The sequence below is a fragment of the Cryptomeria japonica genome, chromosome 9 (genome assembly GCF_030272615.1).
Source record: "Cryptomeria japonica chromosome 9, Sugi_1.0, whole genome shotgun sequence".
Lineage (NCBI taxonomy): Eukaryota > Viridiplantae > Streptophyta > Pinopsida > Cupressales > Cupressaceae > Cryptomeria > Cryptomeria japonica.
The window spans coordinates 509,559,317-509,586,208 of NC_081413.1; the positions used below are offsets into that span (position 1 = coordinate 509,559,317).

Here is a 26,892-nt window from a genome sequence, read left to right on the forward strand (position 1 = left end):
TTTATATATTTCTTCTTTTACAATATTTCGTAGGCACCAACCTACTAGAGGCACCAACCCCTGCGTTTGTTTGTGAGCACCAACCCATTGGAAGCACCAACTCCCAAATCTGATTTCGTGAGCACCAACCCACTGGAAGCACCAACTCCCCAATCTGAATTTTGTGAGCACCAACCCACTGGAAGCACCATCTCCCACTTCTGAATTTTGTGAGCACCAACCCACTGGAAGCACCAACTCCCACTTCAAAATTCATGAGCACCAACCCACTTCTCATAAATCTGAAATTCCACCTTGACAATGTTGCTATAACAACAGATGATGGATATCCTTTTCTTTCTCAAACTCTCTTATTCAAACTGCCATTATGATGACACTAAATCTGCCACAAAACTGATCATAATTTTCTCATAAAATCCTTTCCAATCTGTTCTTCAATCTGTACTTACAATTCTGTCATAAACTCTACAAATCTGCATAATCTTCTTCTATAACTGCTGCAATATACTCAGAAATCTGCCTTCACTTTCATACAAATGTTCTTCTTTTTCTTTACAAGATCATCTTATTTATAGCAGCATATTTTTCTTCCTTACATCTGTATAATCTTTTTATTTTCTCTCTTTTGAACCCTCTTTCAAGTCTGTATATTCATGTCCATATATCTGCCAGTGTATATGATATAATTTTTATACACTCTTACCATTCTCACGCCAAAGACCATACCCTTTTATTCAACACACACACCACTTCTTTTACTACACCTAGGGGTACCTTTTGTTGTGTAGTCATGCCGTTTGGGTTGAAGAATGTAGGAGCAATCTATCAATGGGCAATGACTTTGATCTTTCATGATTTCATTCACGAAATTCAGAAGATTATGTTGATGATATTTTGGCGAAATCCTTAACCCGTTAGGATCATGTTAAGAATCTTCGCCTTAATTTTGAAAGGCTTCGATTCTATAAGATGAGATTAAACCCTATTAAGTGTGTTTTCGGTGTTGATGCTGGAAAACTACTAGGATTTATTGTCTCTCGCTAGGGAATTGAAGTTGATACGAATAAGATTGATGCGATTGTTAACATTTCTCTGCCTAGAAACATTTCACAACTACATAGCTTACAAGGGAAGATTTAGGCGATTTGTAGATTTGTCTCTAAATTGGCTGATCGTATTCTTCCGTTTGTACGTTTGTTGAAGAAAAATGTGCAGTTCAAATGGGATGCTGAGTGCCAAAATGCTTTTGATTCCATCAAAAACTATTTGGCCAATCCTCCTATTTTAATGTCGGCTATGCAAGATAGACTCTTTCTTTTGTATATATTAGTGTTTTCTCCTGCTTTGGCAACCTTATTGGCCCAATATGACGATAATGGAAAAGAATGAGATGACTATTACATCAGCCACATTCTTGTGGACTACGAGACTCGATATGCCGTCATGGAAAAACAATGTTTGTCTCTTGTTTTTACAACCCAAAAGTTGACGCACTATTTGATTCATGCGGAAACTCAAGTGGTTTGTAAGGTCCCTACCCCGTATCCTGAAATGAATGCAAAGAATTGGTAAACTGAAAGAAACAATTACCCTTTTAATCTAATAATTTTGATAATATATAAAAGTTCCAAATTATTAGTAATCCCATGGCTTCACATTTTAAATAATTATAATTGAATTATCAGTTATGCAATATCAGTTTTAGGTTTGGTAATCATAGTAGGGTTGCCCATCCAGACCCTGCTATGCCCACCGGTCTTACTAGCTTAGTGTGGGTCTTACGTCCCTAACCATACTCAGTTTGGGGTTCCAAGTCTTGACCCGATTGCCCATCCAGACCAGGTTGTGCCCATCGGGTCATACAACATGGTGTGGGTCTTATCCTTTCGATCATACTCTGTCCCCCTATCAGTTCATTATAGCTGATCAGATGTTAATTAAATATTACAATATTTATATTGTCATTCATTGATTATCTATCGTTATAATGTGTTTACATTATCGTTATGGAATTTTACGATTATTATACCAGGGAGATAGAATATGAATCCATTAGATTTACATACTGTGTTGTAATGTGTTTCATTTCGCTAAGATCACATATACCAAATAATTGATATTAGATGTGCCGCAGATTTTCTGTAGGTTTATTAGCAGATTTCCAGACACGGGAAAAACAGTCTGTATTTATCTCTTATTATAACTGTTTAATAATGACTGATATGGTTGGTTAATCTCCATATATTGTTAGTCCACTAAATTACCCAGATACCATTACTTTTATGCAAAATGCAAATCTATAAATGTTATTTACTGTATTTATTATTGTACATCGTCTATACATCTATTGGCAGTAATATCCATTAATTCATCTGTTTATGATTACAGTCTAACTGTTTGATACTGACTCTATACCTTATATTGATTATATTTTATATTCCCAAATGCTTGTTAAAGGCTTATGGTAGAGGAACTTACCTGGCGCGATTCCTTAATTCTTTAATTCTTGTCTGGAAGCTTTTTTCTCTCCAATCCTTCTCCCCCCCCATGTAGGAGCCCAACGAAGCCTTATAAAGCATATCGTGCAACCATGGCCGGATGAGTCACGACCCTTGGGAAGGACGCAACGTTCTGATCTTAATCCCTGATGACTTCAAGAGACGCGATCCAAGAAAAGAGCCATAATTCTTATAAAAATATCGCACAGTATACTTATGGGTTATAAGTAACAAAATATTTAATATCAATCGTTTACAATAGAATATCATTTTGATTAATATCAATCGTTTACAATAGAATATCATTTTGATTAATATCAATCGTTTACAATAGAATATCAATCGTTTAACATTATCAATCAATAATAATTCACATAAATCAGAGATTACATAAATATTGTTGTTATTTTAATACGACAAATGCGTTGAATATTTAGTGTCAGAAATTAAATAAAGATTTGTAGTATAAAAATATTTCATGTTTAGTATATTTAATTCTGGGACATGACATGGTTGTTAAGAGTGATCTCCTTAAGCATCTTTTCACTAGAGCCAATCTCTCTGGGTGGTTAGTGAAATGGGGTTATGTTACTTTCTGAATTTGATCTTAAATTCATAACTGTAAAGTCCATTAAGGGTCAAGCTGTCGCTGATCAGTTGGTAGAGGCTCCCTCACTTAAATCATTTCCTATTCTCAACTTGTGCCTTGATGAAGATGTATTCACTATTAAGTGTGAACCTATTTGGGAAATGGATTTTGATGGATCAAGATGTCCAACAGGTTCAAGAGTAGGTCTAGTTTTGATCTCACCTGAAGGAAAGCCTATTCCTCTCTCCTTTTGACTTGAATTTTACCGTACAAATAACATTGATGTTTGCTTTAGATGTTTTGCACATCTGTATTCTTGGAGATTTTGAGCTTATTGTGAATCAAATTATGGGAGCATATCGAGCTAAACAATCCAAATTATTCTAGTATAGATGTGATGAACCCTTGCTGGTTCAACTCTTCAACCTACTGTAATTTGTAGATCTTCTTTGTAATTTTTAATTATTAAGATGGTCTTTCAGAAATAGACAAAAGTTGTAGAAGAGGGTTTCTTAATTTGCAAGACATATTGAAATAATACATGAATTTAATCAACTGAAACAATGAATTGGAGAATTTAGAAGCATACTCGTAGGTCCTTAGCCAATTTATTGAAAAGAAAGAATAAATCAGCAACTTACAAAGTTCTGATTTTTATTCTGGAACAATTCAGATCTGCTCTTATTTAAATACTAAGACACCCAAACAGTGGAAGATGGTGCCAATAAATGAGCAAGCTGTGTGTTTGGGAAAATAAGCCTCCAAACCACATAAGAATTAACAACAAAACAGTAAATAGGAAAATCCTACAACAAATCTGCCTTGTAAGAAGCCAAATCTGCCCCTATTCAGTTCAATTTGACTTCTGAATGAAGCCAACCAAGCTGCAACAATTCGATTGATCTTTCACAATCTCAAAGCCACTGAATTCTGAAGAATGCATGCTCTCCAAAACAGGTGCAAACCCTAGCCGCCATAGCCAAGTGTTCAGAAGAAAATGTCAAATGCTCAATATCAAGAATGAGGTTTAATTTCCATCTTGGCTGCCTAAATACCCATAAAGTACAATTTTTGGCAATTAGGGTTTTAAAAATCATAACTTGCTTTTAGGGTTCCTAACTTAACCCTAAAAGCAACGCCTAACTTAGGAGATATTAATTTTTCACTTAAATAAATTTAAGTGATGCACTTTGTGATTTTATATTAATATTTCATTAAAATATTAATTGCCTGTGGGACCACTTAAAAATTCATATCTCCCTCATTATTGCTTGGAAACTGAATCTGTCATAAGCTGGGCCACAGTTCACCATGCCAATGAAAATAGGACCATGTTTATTTTTAGCAGTTTTTCCCTAAAAATTAGGAAATCCTCATATAATGTCAAAAACTGATGAAACGAAGACCAGAACTGAACTCAACACTGAACTAGAACAAATAGACAGGCCACTCCTCAAGATACTGCATTAGTGACCCCCTTATCCCTACCCTGTTAGCCTACAAGGGTCCAAAAATAGGCTAACTCCTCAAACTCTGATGCTCACGAAAATAGGGACATTACAATAGAGATCTCACTCTAGCTCTTACGCGTTTTTCTTCCTACACCATAGATAGTACATGTAGACATTACACTGAACTAGAACAAATAGACAGGCCACTCCTCAAGATACTGCATTAGTGACCCCCTTATCCCTACCCTGTTAGCCTACAAGGGTCCAAAAATAGGCTAACTCCTCAAACTCTGATGCTCACGAAAATAGGGACATTACAATAGAGATCTCACTCTAGCTCTTACGCGTTTTTCTTCCTACACCATAGATAGTACATGTAGATGCAATGGCGAGTGTAATCTCCCTTGTATGCCTTAACTATAACATAGGCGAATATCACTTTGTGGTGCATGTCCTTCACTCTCTTTCTATTTCTAGTCAACCCGAAATTGATGGTCTTATGTGTGCTCACATAGACTCAAGTGAATGGTTCTCCCATATTTACAATTATCTAAAATCTGGAAGTTTTCTTGATGATGCTAATAAGAATACTCGCGTTAGAATCCGAAAGCTTTTGGCTCGTTACATCATTTTGTCTAATATTCTATATCGTAGATCTTACAATGGTCTTCTTTGTAGATGTTTGACTAAAGTAGAGATATCCCTTGCACTCCAGGAAGCTCACTTAGGCTTTGGTGGTGGGCATTTTGTCGGAAATCTTTAGTTCATAAATTTTTACATATGGGGGTATTATTGGCAAACAATGGAACAAGATTCCTTTGATTTTGTCAATAAATGCCCTCAATGTTAACAACATAGTAATCTCATTCAGGCTCTTGCACAAGAACTTTGAGCTCAAGATTCTCCTTGGCCTTTCCAAACTTGGGGATTGGATGTTATTGGCAAAATATCTCTCCCTTCTTCTAAAGAACATACCTTCATCATTACAGCCATCGATTACATCACAAAATGGGTTGAGGTTATACCGCTAAGGTCCACTATAGTGGAGTTGATTTGTAATTTCCTTCTTACTCATATCATGTCTCGCTTTGGACTGCCTTCCACTATTGTTTTGGATAACGGTATGTCCTTTAAGAACAAGGAGGTGAAACAATTCCTTGAAAAGTTCCACTTTCAATATTGATTCTCCACACCTTATTATCCTCAATCTAATGGTCAGGCTGAAGCCTCAAACAAGACCATTGAACAGATCTTGTGCAAGACGGTTAATAAGCATGGCAAAGATTGGCACATACAACTAGTTTATGCATTATGGGCCTATCGCACAAGTGTTCATACGGCTACTGGGGTAATGCCTTACAACCTTGTGTATGGTGCTGATGTTATTATGCGTTTAGAGTTGGAAATTCCTTCTTTGTGGGTTTCCCTTAAAGGATTAGTTGATGATGATACTTACTGTACTTATCGTCTCAATTAGCTAGAACTGCTTAACAAGCGTCGCCTGAAGGTCCTTCAACATTTTCAAGCATATCAGAAATCTTTATCAAAACAGTATAATAAAAATTCTCTCTCTTGAACTTTCAAAGTAGGTGACCTCATTCTTTATGAGAATCGGAGAAATGTGAATGTGCCACCCGACCAAAAGGGGAATTTCAGCCCTAATTGGTGAGGTCCTTACATTGTCACCTCTATTTGCTCAAAGAGCCCATGAATGCTATGCATTTGCAATGATACTATGTGTAAAAGTATCGATGTGTCATAAGCATGATGCTTAGCTCTTCCTAAGGCCATCTGGCTATGACATTCCTTCATCAACACTCTCCTATTCTATGTGTGTTATGATATATATTCATCCTTGTGTTTGACTCTTTTTATTAGGTGTTAAACATATGTGTGATTTTTTTTATGCTACGCATCTATCTATATGATCAAATTGTGTTAGACCGTCATGTCATTTAATTAAGCATACATCATCTGTGAAATTAAATCATGAAGCTATCTAATCCAATCTTACATCACATGAGAATGCACATAGCATACACATAGTGAAGCATATATATCCATAGAGGGACAAACATGTGGGCATTGAATCAAGATCTCATATATATATATATATATATATCAATGTGTATCTGTCAATGTATATCAATGTACAATGTGCCGCATCACTACAAAAACACGTGATGACTGCATACATGTTAATAAATATACATCTCAAAGGAATACTATACGTTACTAACAAAAATGTGTCTACACAATAAAAAAATGTTACTTAGGATCCTCTTGGGGCATGAGTCCTTGAGGTTGCTGGACCTGGTGGATCCTTATCCCTGCGTGGTGGGTGATGGACAAAGGTGGACTGTGATCTAGCTATAGAGGCGCTTTGTGTCTAGAGACCTCTCAGTTCACAGCTCCGCTACGGTCTCCCTCTGTGTCATAAGCTCCTCTCTGTGGGTGTCCTCCTGCCTCCTCGCCGCATCAAGATCTGCCATCATCTGGTGCACTATAGGGTGGTCAAGATCACCGGCTGAGCCTTGCTAGGTAGCATCGATCTGTCTTTGGAGGTCATCGACTTGGCTTTGTGAGGCATCACGTGCCCTCTTGGCACTCTCAACCCACGTCATTGCTTGGTTTCTCTCCTTGAGGATAGTTCGAAGCTCTAGCTGGTCTTGGCCTTGCCGCTTCGTCACAGTGTCTAGCTGACCTGCTAGCTACACCCGCTCTACTTGGCCCTCCTCATAGGCTATCCCGAGACATGCTACAAGCTTGAACAGTTGGACATCCCGCCCTGTTGATTGGACAAGTCAGTAAGTGTCCAACACTTGTCCTTGGATCTAGACATTAGGAATGATCTTGAAAAGTGACTGATAGATGAAGCTCAACCACTTGGTGACGCCCTCTGCAATCACAAAACAAATCGATGTCAGCATCTGTATGACAAGCACACATATATAAATATATCATCTATAGAAAAAGCATCTATCTACATCATGTATCAAAATCACATGTATACCTCAATCACTCCTTTGCTAATCGAGGTCTTGAGGAGGCACCCTACTAGATGACCCTCCCACAGCTCCTGTTGTTGCCGTTGGTGCTCTCTGTGGTAGAGTGATCGCTAGTGATCTTGATGGTGGAGAAGCAGCTTGCAAACCTGCAGGTGCTCTAGTCAGGCTGAGGTTGGCTGCCTGCTGCCTCAATTGCGGTCTATCCTACTCTACTTGCTCCTCCTCCTGCTTCTCGTCTCCTCCGAGGCCCCCAACATCTCCCTTCGGTGCATCTGCTTCTCGTCTGCTCCCGAGGCTGAGATTACTAGTACCACTGCCAGTGGCACTGTTTGTGCTTCTAATTTGCCACAGGAGGATGATGATGATATGTTTGATGACTTTTGATGATATTTGATCAGTGATGGCTGATTGTTGATGTTGACATTATTATTTTTTAACATAAAGATTGATATGGTGGTGTATTTTGGCATTTTGCTATGTTATTTGCCATTTGGACTAAAAGTCTACAACATTAATATATATGGTGGTGTATTTTGCTATTTATTTGCTGCTGCATATATGTATATATTTTTATTTTTTTATTTCTATATGTTTTTGTACGGACGAACCCAAAGCGAACCCGAACCCACCCTCCAAAAAAAATGATCGAATTTGCGAACCTGAATCCGAACCGGCAACTTAGCTTCTAAGCATAAAGAAATGTAGAGGAATAATGGCACAAAGAAGGCAGTTCCTCTCAAGATTGGGTTAATTGGCTCAAGGAAGCCAGTTCCCCTCAAGTGGACAAATGGCTCAAGGCAGCTAGTCCTTCTCAAGTTGGGCAATGGCTCAAAGATAGCTAGTCCCTCCCAAGTTGGATAGAGATGGCTCAAGGAAGCCAGTCTCTTTCAAGTTGGATAGAAATGGCTCAAGGAAGCTAGTCTCCCTCAAGTGGACAAAATGACTCAAGGAAGCCAGTCCCTCTCAAGTTGGGCAATGGCTCAAAGAAGCTAGTCCCTCCCAAGTTGGACAGAGATGGCTCAAGGAAGCCAGTCTCTTTCAAGTTGGATAGAAATGGCTCAAGGAAGCCAGTCCATCACAAGTTTGGGTAAATGGCTCAAGGAAGCCAGTCCCTCCAAGTAGCAATATATGCAACGGAAATTGATTAGTAATTTTTTTAACATTTATCATTACTTTGATTTATATGATTTGTATTGGTACTGCTAATCTATGTGCAGGTTCATCCAAGAAAAGAAGACAAGAAAGAATTGCTTGAGGACAAGCAAATTCAAGAGGGGGGGACTGTCATGTCCCCATTCAAGACAGAAAGACAATAAGAGGGACGGAAGTAATCTTGGCAAGCATCAATTAAGGAAGAAGGTAGCAACTGGAATAAGGAAGAGTTAGTTAATCACGACATTAGTCATCATCGATAATATTGATCATACACCTTAGCAAACAGAGATTGGCATCGTTAAGCAATATCGACTTAAGAAGAAGATAATTAGTTATCAATGATTAAGGTGGCAGTAATCATTCAAACCGATGTTGACTATCATCTAATTGTTACCTGTTACGAAGAGACATGATAATAAAGATTAAATGTCATACAACAATTAATATATATTAAGTCGACGATCATCATTTGTCATGAAATGGTGTAATTAGCATAAAGGAAGACAATTATGAATAGGCATGAGACATGCCTCTTGGACATAGCTTATCACCCATTCAAAAGATATAAAGAGTCTCTCGATCTCACTTCAGAAGGCACCAAAAAATATCTTATTTCCTTATACCGTAATTTGCAGAACTACAATAGTAACCCCTGGGCACTAATCGATTGCATTAGGAACATATCATCATGCATAGAGCCGGTGGTTCTGGACGTGTATAGTCCAATAGTACATATCAGGATAATGCTTTGGAAATTATTATAATACATAGAATAATTCCAGCAAGCAATCATTCCAGTTGACATATATCCAGTTGGATAGATGGAGCAGAACATTGACCGGAAGACAAGAATCGATAACAGAAGGAATACATTCAATGTCAAGAGAAGGCAGCTCCATTAATGCAAGCTTTCAAGGCTAATCAAAAACCACATCAACTGTATTGTCTACACCTTAACAACCAACACTCAGATAGTAAGGCCGAAGGCCCAATATCGTAACAAGTAACAATCAAATCATTTATCAGATAAAGCTCATTTCCATCAATATATACAAGACACTTATATTCATTCAATATCAATCTCGTACTTATTCATATATCTATGTCAGAATTGGCGATTGATATCTTGTGTGATGTCTTTACTTGACTCTATTTGCAATTACCGGATAGAATAAGAAGACAAAATTGGGTAATTGTTCCAAATTTTTAAGACAACTGGAAAGGGGACATTACATCGTGTATCTGCCCAAGTCATGGTATAGATGAGCAAGCATGCTACACTCCGACGCATACACTGTCCCTCGCTCCTCCATCTCTCGGACTAGGGGAATAAATCTTGTCGCTAGCTTTGAGCCGCGTTCGTTCATGATCACTTTCAAGGCTAGTGTTGCGATCATGATGTGATGGATGAGAGGGATCGACTGCCGACCATACTCGAGTGCGCCCAAGTAGATGTGGTTGTCTGAATCAATAACACGACTAAGGCCCCACTCTTGTCCCTCGCATAGCTCGCGAGTAGAGGATACTATTCGTGAGACTCGCCTGCCACGTATTGGTAGACGCATGATCCGATACATGTCCACTAGTGTCATGGTCAATTCTCCTGTGCACAAGTGGAACGACATCGTATCTGCATCCCACCTCTCCATGAGTGCCCAAAGCATAGGAGCATGAAATCTGAAATCTGGCATATGGTAGGTCCACCAAAGTCCTACCCTACGTAACTGTCTGATGCATTGCTAGTAGCTCACTTGTGTGATTGCGTAGTAAGCTTAGTAGATGGCTTGATGTATGCTCGTGGACCTTGGGCAAAACCTGCATTAGCAATAAATCTACATCAGATCATCTACTTAAAATAAACAGAAGAAAATTTCTCTATCTATCCTTTCCTTAAATCATATAGACACTAGCGCGTCTGCACTGCTGATGTCTATGGACTCCAGCACGTTTGAGAGACGCCAACGTAGATCTCGGATGCCAGCACATCCGAGAGATACCAATGTGGATCTCGAATGCCAGTGTAGTTATTTGTCCCGGGACGCCAGCGCGGATCTTGGACCTGCAAGTGAAATCTAGACACCTGCCTGCTCGAAAATTTAAAATTACTATAAAATGCTAAAAACTTAGCTAAAAAGTGTAATTCGAGGCTTTCCTCATCCAGCTAGTTGCCCTGCTCCACAATAGTGTGCAACCCCTCGATCCTGGCCACTCTATGCTCTTGTCTGCGTGGCATTTTCACTTGAGGTCTATAGAAGTCTCAGTGAAAATGCTTGCAGTGAATAGTGATAATGACCCTTTTGGGGGCCCACCTTTGCAGTATATAGCTGAATTCTCGCCCAATGTTTGCAAAATTTTTTTGTGGTGGTTTTGGATCATCTCCCTTGTTTTTGCCCATCTTGCTAGGGGAAAAGCACTTGGGTGAATATACTCGTCCTTATCTGATTTTTCACTTTCGACTGGTACTATCACTTCTTAAGCATTCTTCTTGCCGAAGTAGATTGTCTAGTTCTTCGTGCTAACAAATTTAGATCGTTGTAGTATCTGGATTGTCATGATGAATATTGTAATGTTCGTAACTCGCTAGGGGCATCATCTGTCTTCACCTAGCTGATTTCTGCAGCCTCTACAGTATCCCTTTTCTTAAGGTAACTACTGCATTTAATGCACAACATGAATTTAATGAATTTATCTTTTTGAACTACTTTAGTGCATCTGATCCATTGAGTCAATCAATTCACTAAAGTGGGGGCAAAATGTAGTGTTAGAAATTGCACCTAGTGCATTTATTACACTTTTGCATTGATCCTGGTGCATTTTTGACAATGATTTGTGATCAAAATTTAACCATTCTGACATCATGGATCTCAAAGATGGAAAAGCGCTAGCCACTCGTAAGCTCAATTTAAGGCTATCTTGGTTGGATGACAGTGCGAGGCGCAGAGATCTGCACGGTGCACTAACGTCTCGAGAATATCCCGAATTTGAATCAGCATATTCTACATCAGACCCTTGTCGACCCATGTCCCTTGGCTCGTGTGCATCCGAAACGGTCACTCCCACCTACGCATAACAACAAAACCCTTCATTCTTCCTCATTTTTTCAAGAATTCATTCTTGCCTCTCTTTCTCTGAAACTCTAAGTGAAGCCTGTCAAAATACACACTCAATATTTTAATAGCTTGGTCTTCTCTCGCAATGCAACTATGCTATCATCTTAATAGAGGGGTCTTGGCTATGTGACGCTTCTTCCTCTTTCTTATCTATTGCATCTCTATGTGATTATCTTGTTCAAGCTTTTGAATATATCTAAGTGCATTTGTATCATAATCTTTTATCATAGGGGCTTTCCTCCATTAAGCGGGCTTTGTTTCTATCGTATCATTTATCTTTGTAATAGGTGTTTTCCTCCATTAGCAGGGTTTGTTTCTATTGCATTGTTATTTATCTTTTATCCAAATCTATCTATATAGCTGTCCATGGAGGTGAAAACACCAAAACCGGGGTTTGACTGAGGCAAACCCCTATACAACCCCAACAATTTTCTCTTGTCTGCATGTGTGTAGGTGACGAACAGGTTTGGAGGGTGCAGAGCAGATTGAGGATACCTCTCGACATTTTTTTGGTTTGTCTTCCGTACAGACAACAACGTGGCACGTAGACGTCCACGCGACACGCTGGCATCCTAAGTCTAAGACTTGGGCAGATTGTCGGTTAATTTTATATTTTGTTGAGCATTTATTTTTCTATAATTAAAGTAATTTCCAGTATTGCGTACTTCTGTTATTTCCACAGTAGTGTAGTTTTCTTTCATTATTGTAGTATCTTCCTGGCTCACCAAAGTGCCAGTTTAGTGAGGTAGCGAAGGTAGGTTTGCTCCTTGAGGTTTATGACTTCGAGGGTAGCAAATCCCCTCCTTTACAAATCTTGCAATGACACACATGAGAAGGTGTAGTGCTGATTGGAAAAACTTCGTGTATGGTAAATTAGATATACCTCATTAACATGTGAATAAAGAATGAGTCATAGGCTCCTAATAACCTCGTCAAATAACAACTACAACCAAATAATAAAAATAAAGACAAAATATATTGAGAACAAGCATTCTAATACCCCAAGTTTTGTATAGCACTCTATCAGTAGTAAAACAGATATACTAAGTAAATATAAGAAGAGACATCATATGAATGTCTTAGATTAACTCTAAATGTAAGTATAAATACCAACCAAGCTCCTATATAATAAATATGATATGATTAATTTGGCTATTGATTTTATCTATAATTAGTGTGTTGTAGGAGTAAAACAATAAGATGGTGCTCAACAGGGAATCCTTCTTGCGTAGTTAGTTATATGCTACTTGATCATACTTCATCTAGAAGTTGATGCGATTATTTGAGGTTGGAGCATCTTCCTTTATTCCATCTCTGCTAGAGACTTTCAAATTTGAACTTTCACTTTGCAAAGGATGATAAGGAAATTGGTTGAGAAACATCCATTTTTAATGTTCATACATACAACTCACTTCTTAAATAGCCATGCAATGTTATTATTCTCCACTATAAGCACTTGCTTTATGTGTTTTGGAAACCTATTTGTATGTGTTATTCTGTAGATAACATTTATCCATAAAATTAGAAGTCTTTATTGCTTTTGGTGGAATTCTTTTATAGTTATGACAGCTATGTCAATTATTTAACTAATTTTTTTTCTGCATTTTTCGACAATGTTTATTTTATGTCAGCTTTTTTTGCGAGGATTTCATGCTCGAGGTTTGGCTCATTCTGGGCATTGGTATACGATGATTGGGAGTATTTTTGAAAGGTGCAAACTTATCCTTTATTTTTCTTGCATTATAGATTTATTATTCTGCACAATTTGCTATTTTTTTTGTCATTTACTAAAATATGCCAATCATAGTTACTATTTCAAAATGCTAGAAGGAATCTATGAATAATTCATTTAGGTTCAAGTTCTTATCTTTTGCATGGTCATTTTATGAAATTGCAAGTATTGCATTTTTGGATTGAATTAATTTAGTTAATATTATTACAATATCTAAAGTTTCATTCCCTTTTTTATGGGGTTTTTGGAGTGTCTCCAAATCTTGTCAAAGAGGCAGCCATTTGGAGACTGCCTTTTAAAGGAACGGTGAAATTGAACTTTGATGGAACCTCAAAAGGTGAACTTGGCAGATTTGGAGTGGGATGTATTGTCAAATATCATAAAGGAAATCTGGTTGTTGCTGCAACACAGTAATTACTAGATGGAGCCAATAATGAAGTTGAGGCACAAATGCTTATCCTTGGGATTCTTACTTGTGAATAGTATGGATTAAAAGACATTGATTTTGAGGTAGATCCTATGAATATAGTAAATGTAGTACATAGTTGTAAATCCATTAATTTGAAGATAAATAACATCCTTCACTGAAGGTGGCGGTTCTTAGACTCCTTGAGTTCCTATATGATTAACCATCCTTATACATAGGCATACACTGTGGCAGATTATCTTTCCAACTTTGCATTGGAGTCTAAGGAGGATAAGAAGGCTCGTGGGAACATAGAGGAATTGTCGTTTATTTTCAAAATTTTAAATGTTAATCAACATATGAAGCCCACAAACCCCTAGCAGCCTTTCACATATTATAGGGAAATCATTAGGATGAAATCTAGGATCAAGTTCGATACAATCATTATGGCTCAACATGAGCCAGAAAAACCTCATTTTATTGATTTGGTAATATCAATTTGGCTTAATTCATTTGAGTCGGACATTTTCTTTTGGGTCCACTTACTACTTCCAAGTGAGGACACCAATGTGAGGCTAACCATCCTAAATCAATTGACGGCCTTTCTAGGCTATATCTTTGAAAGGCATTCAAAGAAAATCTTTGTGAGAACCCTTGCTAATTTTCACCAATTTTTTACAGTCTTCCCCATGAGCAATTTATCAAACAGTTTGTATGCATGCACAAATGAAATGGTTTTTCTGATTTTTGCAAGTTTATATGCAGTTTCTGTGAAAGAATTTATGAAGCGTTGTATTCACATGGAAACTCATAAAATTAGTTGATATATTCAATGCAGTGAAATCATAGTTTTAAGACTCGTGCACTCGCCACGGACTCGCGAGTCCATGGGAGCCACGAGTCAACTCGCCAAGGACTCGCGAGGTGAGTCCATATGAAAGACTCGCGAGTCTTTTGCTTGGACTCGCATAGCCCAGAAAATACGCCATTCAAGCAATAAAACTCATTTTTTAAAAAATTTTTCCCCTCATTTGGCATTTTTGCCTGGTTATAACAGGTTTGTAGGGTTTGAAGGAGGAGAGGAAAGAAGATAAAATCATAAAAATTGAGCTATATTAGGAGAAATACAAAGAGGAAGATTTAGTCTTCTCTTTAGTTTGTTTGTTGTTGTTTTTCACATTTGGAGTTGGACATATCATTATATGTAATTTTGTAAACATTTATAAACTTATGCTGCTATTATACATTTTAGAGTTGAAATTATGAGTATGAATGATGAAATTTTAAATATTGTGTGTTTGTAGATCATATGACATGTGTAATGTTTCAATTATGGCTCTTATGTAATGCATTAATTTCTTTATGTTTTTTTTGTAAAACTACGGTTTTCTTTTTTTGCCGAGTCGTTGCCGAGTCTTTCGCGAGTCTTTCACGAGTCTGAGTCTGAGTCCAAATTTTTGGTTTGCTCGTGGCGAGTCCGAGTTTTAAAACTTTGAGTGAAATAACTAACACTAGTTCACTTGGGCCGTGGGTTTGCTCCCCATTGGTCTCGGGTTCGATTCCCTGCCAGGATATCCTGGCGGCTGGGGAATGCGGGTGGACTCATCCGCCTCCAGTGGACTAGTCTCGCCTCGTCTCGCCTCTCCTCTGACCCCAACTTGGCTCCCATAAGTCCAAGGTAAGGCGGGGTTGGTCGCTGGGATGAGATGCGGGGATACCTCTGGGTTACCAAAAAAACAAAAAAACAAAAAAAAAAACTAACACTAGTTCACTTATACAAGAATTGGGTTAAAAAATATCAGTGTGGCGGTCTGCTGTTAGAATAAGCAAATTACAAACATGAGCAGATATATTTTTCTCACCTTATCTATTGGCCAATTTAGACCATTATTGTGCCTTCTTTGATGTCGCCCAGCCTAAATTCGCTTAGAGTATGCCTAATGCCACTCCTAATTTTTTGTTGTAGCTGCTAATAAACCTCATGCCAGCGCCTTAGTGCCTCATGTCCTACCAGCACTCTTTTCTTCTACTAATCTGAGCTTGGCACACAGTCCACCAACATATGAAGTCAAACAGCTTAGTAGACTCTATGCAAGTGTGTAACGAAACTTGCATGGATTTGCCAAAACTTGGTTTTTCCAACACTAGTCAAGCTTGTTGAGTCTATGGGGTCAGACTCGAGTTTGGCTGAATCTTTCCTAGTCTCTTCGAGTCTAGAGACTCACCCAGACTCGCTGAGTCTTGGCGCCTAAGACTTGGCTATTTTAGTTTTTTTAAGGAAGAAAAATACAAAATTTCAATGCTTTTTTGGTTTATGACATGCCCATAAATTATATACATGAAATATAACATTTAGCTCCCCATCTTTGACTTCAAGTCAATCTCATTCTCTTCGTCAAAATATATACATGAAATATAACATCCAAGTATAAGTCACATTTTACTTGAGTTATATTTCATGTATATATTTGCAAGATCTTTGAAATGGGTTTCAGATCTCTAGGAGTTCTAATGCAGGTTTCAGACAGTCAAATTTTAGTAATCAGTAGGCTCCTATCAGCATTTTGTCACTCTCTCTATCTCACTCTCTTTATCTCCCCTAAACTCTAGACTTATCTCTCTCCCTATCACTCTTCCTCTCTCCCCTCTCTCTACCTCTCTCTATCTCACATTCTCCTCTCTCCCCCAAGATCTAGACCTATGTCTAGATACCTTTCTCTCTCTCACCCCCAAACCCCTATGAGCAGTGCTACCCTCAACCTCGTAATAGGCCAATGATGAATCGTGATCATAAAAATCTACATAATACACATCCCTTGTTGCAAATCTCTGCATATTCAAAGTCAAAGCCACAATCGAAGATTATTTTGTTTTATATATCGGACAACTTGTTTAGTATACAAGGACCACCATAGGCAAAGTTGGCATACTACAACCCTTGTACTACTAGATACAAGTTAAATCATAGTCGACAAGAAATGCCATTTCCATAATGCAAAATGTATCTATCATGCCTTGCACAAACAACTGATAGAAGAATCCCATCTATTAGTATCCTAGCTAAAGTGAAAATAGAACATAACCATTTATTTTTTAGTTAACCACTCCTCTTTGTTAATGAGCTTGTCAACAAAACATGTAATATTGAAGGCTTCAAAAACAAATTACTAATAAATTCCTCACTATACACACCAGTCATTGAAACACAAGCAAATGTCATGGCTACATCATCATCCAAGACCCATGTTGGGATGAGTAATGCTACCTCCTTTCGGCCATAGTCTTATAATTTTAGTTTTAATATTTGTTTTGATGCCATGGATTTTATATTCCATAATTTTTATATACATTTGACAATATTTATATATCGAAACATGTTATTTCATTTAGCTACAATTTGTGTTTATAGTTATTTGATCGATGTATGCTCATGTACGTGATCAAATTAGCTTCTATTTGATGATGTTATTGTGCCTTCCAGGGTTTTTTTTATTAAAGGGTGCATGAAACAAATTTTAGATCTTTTAAAGTCTTTGAATTTCTCGAGTTTTTTAATTTGTTGAGTCTTTGCTGAGTTTTTGCATTGAGTTTGAGTCCAAGTCCAAAATCAGCTTGCCAAGTGTAATGTCCCCTTTTTAGCAGTCATGAGGTGATTTGTCGTTAGCCCATCTTGCCATGGTCCTGGGGGCTAACCAGGACTTTTTAGGGATTGGTGAGGGATTTGGCCTAGGCAATTTCAATTTCAGGCCAATCGGAGGTGTTTTGATGGGTTTTCTAGATACTTACTATTTATGGTAAGTCAGTTATTGTTTAGTGACTGGTAATTTTTGAAGCAATTTTGGTTCTCAGTATTTTGGTGCATTTAATTTTTCACTTGGGGGCCATTAATTAATTGGGAAATATATCAAAAGTTCCTAAAGTTAAATTTAAATATTTAACTTCAGTGATTTATTTAATGCTGGGACTAATGTTTAATGGGAAAATTTAAAAGTCCCCTTTCTTTTTGGAGACATAAGGGATAATAATATTTTATTGTGGCTTTCTTTTATCCCACATTTGTGGTGTCTTGGAAAGTGTGCCCAGCTGAAGTTATAAAAAGAGCATTAAATGCAAATTTGATCTTGGAACTTGTGTATCTTGAAGTCTGAGTTTCTGGAGAAATCTGGACATCTTCTTGCCTTTTTGGGACGTACACCCTCATTGGCAACATTTCCCACGTTTGTGGAAGCTCAAATCTGGGAAATATGACCTTTTAAAGAAATATTGGATTGGTATTTGGAAGCAACGAACAGTGGGATGCATAGCTGGGTAAGTACGATAGACATTATTGATGAATGAATACTTTTTTTCCAGCGCTTAATATCTATGGTAGGAACTGTTTCGAACCTGGTAGTGGAAGACTAGTTTGGCGTAGCAGAAGAACCATTCCACAGTGGTAGTAGTAGGGTGTGGTCACAGCATACCCAGTGCTTGATAATCTCAAACCCAACACAGTGAACCAGTGGTAGTGCATGCTGGCAGCAATTAGCAATGACGGTGGCATGATTAGTAGCAATGTCTTCATCCAGCATACAAACGCAGGGATAATATGAAATCAGCCAGCCGACTTCCATAAAGAATCACGTGTTACCTGTAACAGTTGCCCATTCTGTGTGACAAGAAAGTGCTGAAGGTAGCGGCAGTAGTGATGTTTAGTTCCCAGGCATAGTGCAAAGTTGGCCGTTTACTCTTGGAGCTGGTTCGTATTATGGAATGAATGCTGCTGGACAGGGACCTTAGCAAATGCACAGGTGCATCGAACCCATAATTTTTGACCTTTCACATCAGTAAAATAAACTGGTTTTTCAGTTTACTGTATGCTTGGAATGAATATCAATTGTTGAGCTATGTATTTATGTAATGTCTGAAAACTATTTCATCAAGATAATAAAATGGCAATGAACATCATTTTTGGGATATTGTTTTTAAAAAGTTTGGTATCTTTGAAACTTGATGAAAAAGTGTTTGCAAAAATGTATGACTGCAAGAAACAAACAATTTAAAACGCACCAGGTTCAGCAAAACCATAGGAAAACTCCAAAAAATCAGACCCTTATTGAAAGTTTGCCAACTGCTTGAAGAAATATCTACAGCAAGACTGATAAGGGAAATTATAGCAAATAGGGCATCCTATTACACCAAGTCTGAGGCAAGTCCGAGTCTCATAAACTATGCTCTACATACAACGATATTAATTATCACCTAGCTATTTGAAGAGTTATGCCCCACCAAAGTCAATGCACAAAAATAGTTTTGAACGACAAAGAATAGAATATTTGATTGCCCAACAAGTTCTAAAGGAGACGGTTAAACAATGAATGAAACTTGGCAAAAACCTTCAATATGATTGAAATGATGCAAATGGATTCTTTACCCTAGAAATGCAAACTAACAACTGTTTCCAAACTCTTTCATTGGGGATCAACCAATTAGGCCCAACCTGAATCCTATAGTAGAGCTAGGCATTGTGATTGATTGTTCCCTTTTGATTGTGATTGGGTATGATTAGAATGAGAAATGATGCAAGAACTAGTTAAATTGATGCAATCTTGATAATATTCAGCATAAAAAGAAATATGTATAACTGTAGATTAGAATGTAAGCTTAGATATGGAAATGAGATACGAAAAGGAACCTATATCTGAAATCTGGGCTTAAAACATTCAGATTACCGAGCCATGGTCTTGGTAGGTGTTAAGGTGCAAACATTTGTTAGATCTGGTATCAGGAACATCCAAATTGCAAAACCCTCCAAAATTTAGGTCAAATTGGCAGGACTATGGCAGTTATTGACATAGACTAAGGTTTTTTGCCTACTCAAAATATGTAACTGTATGTCTTAGTCTTCTCTCGGCAACTTTGCAACTTTTGGTTGTAGGATTTGTAACTTGCACACACAAAAAAGGGAAAATGTTGTGCTATATAGGAGTTTGCCTAAGTCAAACCTCAAATGGGAATTAACCTCCACTACAACTATAATGTATTAGAAAAGAGAGCTTACCCTTGGTAGTGTAGAGGCTAAATCTAAAGTAAAATGTTGAATTGACAAGAATATACTTCAATATTGATAAAGGTAGTGATGCAATGCTCTTTAGATAAGTCCAAGTGTTGATGCAATAACATGATAAATCATAACAAAATTCATCATGAAGACATATTTGAAGATAGGTTGTTGTAGCATGATGCTCCTTATACTCATATCTGCTCTTGAATGAAGGAATTGAGTGCTTGAATTGAACTTGTTGATTGTTAAAGATGATCAAATGAATTAGAGATGATGCCTTTATATAGGGTTTGTTATGCACTGCCCACAATCCCCGTCTCTGACACGGATTTGTTGATGTGTTTTTTACGCACATGCGAACACATAATAAAATACCAAAGTATCTTATCCTCTCTTGAACAAAATCTTTTGGATGCTGAAGATTTGCTTAAGGTTCATCCAATAAAGACTCCAAGGTTCCGTATTTAGGGTCTCTACGTATGGATAAGCTTAGTTGGTTTGATGTGATTATGCTGGAATCACAAGGGGACTTACATTCGAATGCTTGAATGCTTGATTTGCTGAACTTAAGTCCTATCTACTTAATTGGGAAGATAAAAAAGAGCAAAAGAGGTAGAATGTAGGAAGATAGATGAATAACTGAGTGGAATCCTACTAAGCTAGGTCTCACCATCAACTTGAACAATTTGACACAAGATCAGTGCAATCTTCTAAGGATATCTCAAAGATATTTGAATCAATACCATCAAACATCGATTACCATTCAAGTTAATGCATAAGCAATGAATGTAGAACGATTTGAAGTTAAGCTCATATCATTCCAGTTGTCCACACAAGGCACACTCACAATCAGTAAGAGACTAGTGGTATGGATTAGACGGATTGCACATGAATACATTCAACAACTTCTTGCATTCAATCTAATCAACATGAAAATAAATTGAGAAGTAGAACCATGAGGCTTGTTGAAATAACAAATTTCACCATAACTTCAATGAAAAGAGTATTTCATTTACAAGTCATACCAATAATTCTTCCCTCTCTTAATCTACTCTAATCTAATTGCTATTCTTCTATTATTCTATTCTACTCACTATTAGCTATTAACCAATTATTCACTATTGACTATTGACTAACTATTAACCAACTATTAACCTTTACAAATGAAGAGCTTGAGCCTTTTATAGTGCTCTCAATACAATTCAACAGCTCAAATCAATTTGAGATCAATGGCCAAGATTTTACAATGAAAACCCTAATTAGGGTTTGTTACAGCAAATTCAATTTGGCCAATTAGATAATTACAACACATTGGTATGACCAATAAATAGCAAGGGTAGGTGCCTCGTAGTTTGTGCCATTACTGGTGAGTTAGGCACATTGCATCTAGACATGTTGATGTGGAACCCTTCTGATTGGTGAATGGTGATTGGGATGCCATCTAGGATGCCACTTCAACTTGCACCTTTGTAGACTGGATAGACTCATCATCATGAAGAGATATCAAGAGATATGTCTTGATCCTCAACATTATATATAGCTTGCTCAAAGTAGTGGTGATAGGAAGTATTCATTGTGGTCAACCTCCAATCCTTGCTTGTCTATCTTTGGAGTGATTGTATGATCTCTCCTTTGCCATCTTATAATCTCTCCATGTCAATATGATAGAATGAGAACGTTGAAGATATCCCGCTCTACTGCTTGCAGCTGCTAAATATTTGAAGTTTTTAACCTAGTAGCACTTTAACACTTCTTCATACATTCGATGTGTTCTTGATGTTGATGAAACTTCTTGAAGGCCTCTTTCTTGTATCTTGACCTTGATGCTGAAATTCTCTGCTTGAGATCCTTGTTCTGATCCTCCTTCAACCTGGCCCATTTGATCTCTTTCCTTACCTCCTGCAAAATGAACAATTGCACATCAAACACACATGATATACAACTTGATCTAATCTTTGATTTTTTGATGATTTCTTTGTAAATCTCATCAAAGGACTAACAGTAATCAGTGAATTCACTATGTGAAAGGCAAACTTAATGTCCAGAGCAAATCTAGGCTGTCTTAAGGTGAATTTGCTGGCTGATAAGCTTGCTGGCTAAGCAAATTCACTTCTCTTTGGTGCTCAAGTGATGAATTTCGCTTGCTCCAAAAGATTAGACTTGCATCTCCAATGATGAAATTCGACCTTATGCTGATGGAATTCACTAATGTTCTGCTGAATTTCGCTAATTATGCTCCCATATTCGCATTTGAAGAGAAGAGAATGTTTGAGTTGATGGTTAGAATGAATGTTCTAACTCCTCCTTTATAGGCGCTTAGGGTAAAGGTCATGTCTTTTGAGTATAAGGCCGACTCACTTTAAAATAACAAACCATCTTTCCCATGCTGGCCGACTTCACCTCTTGGATTTGAGGAATTTGTTTAATACATGATTTCAAAAAATTCATTCTAGGCCTTTTGAAAAGGACATGACTTTGAGAATTTCGCTCTCTGTCCTTTGGAAGGACAAGGTCCAAGTAAAATTTCGCTCCATGTCCTTAGGAAGGACAGGACCTATAATGAAAATTCGCTCTTCGTCCTTAGGAAGGACAGGACCTATAATGAAAATTCTCTCTTCATCCTTAGGAAGGACATGACCTATAATGAAAATTCGCTCTTCGTCCTTAGGAAGGACAAGACTTATAATGAAAATTCACTCTTCGTCCTTAGGAAGGACAAGACCTATAATGAAAATTCGCTCTTCGTCCTTACAAAGGACAGGACCTATAATGAAAATTCGCTCTTCGCCCTTAGGAAGGACAAGACCTATAATGAAAATTCGCTCTTCGTCCTTAGGAAGGACAGGCCCTAAAATGGAAATTTGCTCTTCGTCCTTAGGAAGGACATGCCCTAAAATGGAAATTTGCTCTTCGTCCTTAGGAAGGACAGACCCTAAAATGGATTTTTCGCTATGTGTCCTCTCCAAGGACAGGACCTAAAGACAAAATTCACTCTTGACCCTTGGCAAGGTATGGGAGCAAAAATGATAAATTCGCTCTAAGACTTCTCTAAGGACAAGGTCACGGTAGGAAGTTGTTTGGCAAGTTAATCTTTCCATCAGGATTAATATATGAAATATAACATTTCCTTATATCTTTTCTCTTTCTTATACTTTAAGTTATATTTCATATATATTGTCAAGATGTTTGAGAGTGGTTTCGGACCTCCAGGAGTTATAATGCAAAATCTAGTTTTTGGAAGATCCTTCAAATTTCCAGACAGTCAAATTTCAGGGCATTTCAGGATCAGGATGACATTCCAGACTTCTAAAGCGAGTTTGCTTTGACCTTGATGTAAAGGACAGGACCTAGGAGGACACCATGCATTGAACCAATGTTTAATTTAGCAACTTGAAGCCTGACCAGATAGTACACAAAACCCTAGGAATGATCTAAATAACCCCCTAATCACCCAACTGACTTGATTTCCACTCCACCTTGAGGAGATCCACCTGACTTGATGACCTTTGAGACACTCAAACCCTTCAATGCAAAGGCTAAGACACTAAAATGACCAACAAAAAAACCAAAAGAGGTAACCCTAGAAAGTAAAAAGTGGGGGGGTCCCCATTTGTAACGGGGCGATGTGTGAATACCTCACAACAGGACCCTCCCCGCCCGCCCTTTTTTGTTGTTGTTGTTTTGTTTGTTGGCATGAGAGAGGAGGACAAAGTGTTTTGTATGTCAGGGTAAGGACGGGGCATGAACATGTAGGAGACCAAATGAGTGAGAATGAGGTATGATCTTATTGCTTGGAAGTCCCTTAAGCAAACACCAAAACTAAGCCAAACTTATGCCAAGCTTGAGAAATTTCGGTGTTTTGTCTACAAAGTTCTACAGTGAGAATCCAACTAACTTGCGAATAACCTTGCTTTTACCGAACTTTCTACCAAAGTCCACTAAACCTGATGATAACCTCGATGCTTACAAGGTCTTGGGCTTGAGAAGTCTGAGATGAAAATCCAAAGTTGGGCCAGGTCTGAACACAACTCTTCTAGGCATCGATTTTATGTCCATGTGTTTGAAAAGAGGGATCGAGGCATGAAGAAAATCCAAATCAGAACTTGATAGATCAAGTTTATAACTTTTATTCACTAGGTTCAGTGTTTTTATCTTCACAAAGTTCAGTGTATTCATCTTCAAAAAGTTCGGCATTCTCCAAATGAAAAACTTGCTAATACCTTTGATAAGATTGAACTAAACATCGAAAGTAGGCAAAGTTTGAATAGAGTTCGAGGATTTTTCCCCCAAGAACTTCAGCATTTTTAAAATGAGAAACTTGCTAATCCCGTGGAAAGCATCAAACTTTTCACCAAACTACATTGTCCATAGCAGAACTTGGTGTTTGCAGGGTCTTGGGTTTGAAAGTTCGGGATTAGGGCCAAAGTTTAGGCTAGAGGGCCTGATTTCGTCAAAGTTCATAGGATTGGAGTGATGAGAAGATAGATCCCAGCCATTCCTTGCTACCTTGTTTTAGATAAGGGCATCAGCACAAGCATAAAGGAATTATTACATCCAATCAAGGTGTTGGGAGGGATATGAGTGCCTAAATGCACCATGAGCATCTTCAAAGTTTGGCTTTTGGAAGAGTGAATGAGCCATGTTTTGGACGATCTTCCAACTCCTAAAAAAGGGACCTAAGATCATGTTAAAACCCAGGAAGAATTCGGAGTTTTTTCCCATAAAGTTCGGCATTTTTCAGACCAAAACAACTTACTGATTCTCCTGTCAAACCTGAAAAAAATACTGAAATTCATCTAATTTGAGCAAAGTTCGGTGTTCCTAAGATGATCAACTTGCTAAGTCCGAAAATAATACCGAAGTTGATCAGATTTGATTAGAACTCGGCAAAAATAGGGCCTCCAAACTTGCTAATTTTTTTGATAATTCCGAAAATAACACCTAGTGTTTTTCAGGAGCATAAAGATTTCACTATTTTTTTAATTTTTCTCTTGAAAGGGCCCTTAAAAGGGCTGAGCTTTGTGGTAAGTTTTGTGTGTGTGTCATTCAGTTTTAGGTGTTTGTGTAGGGATTGAAGGAAAACAACATTTCAAATGGTCTTTATGGCTCCTCCAAAGGCCGAAGTTTGGGCCAATGAATTCTTCCAATCAATCCAACTTGTGAATGGAGTATTGAATTAGTTTCTTGAGCTTGGGGTGGACGATAACCAAATAGGGTGCTTTAGGTTTGAATGATAATGCACTAAGACATGGTTCTATGGATACTAGAACTACCAACAAGCTTGGCTACAATGGAGGTGAACAAGACCGTATTTGGAAGCCACTCTAATGCTAACGACGCATTTGTAACGCTCCTTGTAAAAGGGGATGCCCATGCCCAAAAGAGGGCAACTGCTGCACTATATAGGCTTTGTTTATGTAATAGAAGAATGGCATATGGAAGGGGACTATGGGCCTTGGTTTCTTATTACCCTTCATATGCCTAGGTGAAAGCCTAACCTCCTCATTGAACACTAGGATTCAACAATGATTTTTGCGGTCCTTCAAGTTCAAATGACGAGTCTTCATCCCAAACCAATGCAACTCATAACTTCCTCAAAGCCCTAAGACCTTCTCAGACATAGTAGTGTTCACATCCTTCGGATCGGAGAACAAATGAAGTATGAGATAATGATTAATCCCTGACCTATGTGATCATGTAGGATGGAGGATACGACAAAAGAGACTATTTGGGGAGATGCTTGGGATTGAGCGCTACTATTTAGAACACTGACAAAGCTGGAGGATCCCTAGGACAAAGCCAGAGAAGGAATTCCACAGCCAACATCTCAAGGACCCCTACGAATGGAGCCCATGAGCAAAGTGACAGGATTGGACAGGGAAGGATCCTCACCACCACCACTGGCAACAAGTTGAAGACCAGGGTATGAAATTGAAGGCAAGTGCTTGCAAAGAATGCTACAAGAGTATGTAGAATTAGAAGTGAACAACTGGAAATAACATAAAGAATTTGTTTGTAAAAGCAATTGCTTTATTGTAAGATGACTACTTGTGGGCCTCGTTTAATGTAATTCAAAAAGGGTACCACAAGTCAATTATTTCCCCAGCTACTTGATTTAACATTTTGTGCCTCAAGCCCAGTGAAACTCTGTCTTCTAGTAGGATTAATGAAAAACAGTTGTTGGTAGCTAAAGAGGTAGTTGAAGTCATTAACTAGATTGTTGTCAGAGCTTCTAGAAGGCAGATCAGAGCCATTGGATGGTTTGAATCCTTACCATTATTTCCCCAGCTACTTGATTTAACATTTTGTGCCTCGAGCCTAGTGAAACTTTGTCTTCTAGTAGGATTAATGAAAAACAGTTGTTGGTAGCTGAAGAGGTAGTTGAAGTCATTAACCAGATTGTTGTCAGAGCTTCTAGAAGGCAAATCAGAGCCATTGGATGGTTTGAATCTTGACCTCTGATTCAAAATGTAAAATCTATGAAAGGCTAGTTCCTCTCTCATTGTAATGAGTTAGAAAGTTAGACAGTTAGCAGATTAGAAGTAGCTGCAACTAGGAGTAGAAGTAGAATAGAGTAGAAATGGTTGGACATAAATTGTTGTAATGGCAGTTGAAGCAAGTAAATAAACATTGAAGCATGGTGTTTGTCATTTGTTTTCTTCTGTTGACATGGTTTCTTTTCATCTAATTAGCTAATTAGAGTTCAGTGATCTTAATGGTGAAGTGTGAGGGTATTTGATTAAATTCCAAGTTCATACCATTGGAGGTCTGTTGATTGTAAGTCTCCATCCATGTTTAGTCTGAACCCAATATTGTTCTTAGTTCAATTGTGGTTTTTTCTCTTAGACTGCGGCAAAATTGGGTGTTTGAATGAATATCCATAGTCTGAAAACCCTTTAT

The 26,892-nt window shown here is 37.8% G+C and overlaps 1 protein-coding gene across 1 annotated transcript in view; it reads left to right on the top strand.

The window, feature by feature from the left end:
- Positions 1-14,763, top strand: part of LOC131046913 (phytyl ester synthase 2, chloroplastic) — a 118,376-nt gene extending 103,613 nt beyond the window's left edge. Inside the window, exons 9-10 of the mRNA XM_059211716.1 lie at positions 13,443-13,522; positions 14,715-14,763. Of these exons, the coding sequence (XP_059067699.1) occupies positions 13,443-13,522; positions 14,715-14,763 (129 nt within the window). The remainder of the gene's footprint in view (positions 1-13,442; positions 13,523-14,714) is intronic.
- The last annotated feature ends 12,129 nt before the right edge of the window (positions 14,764-26,892 follow it).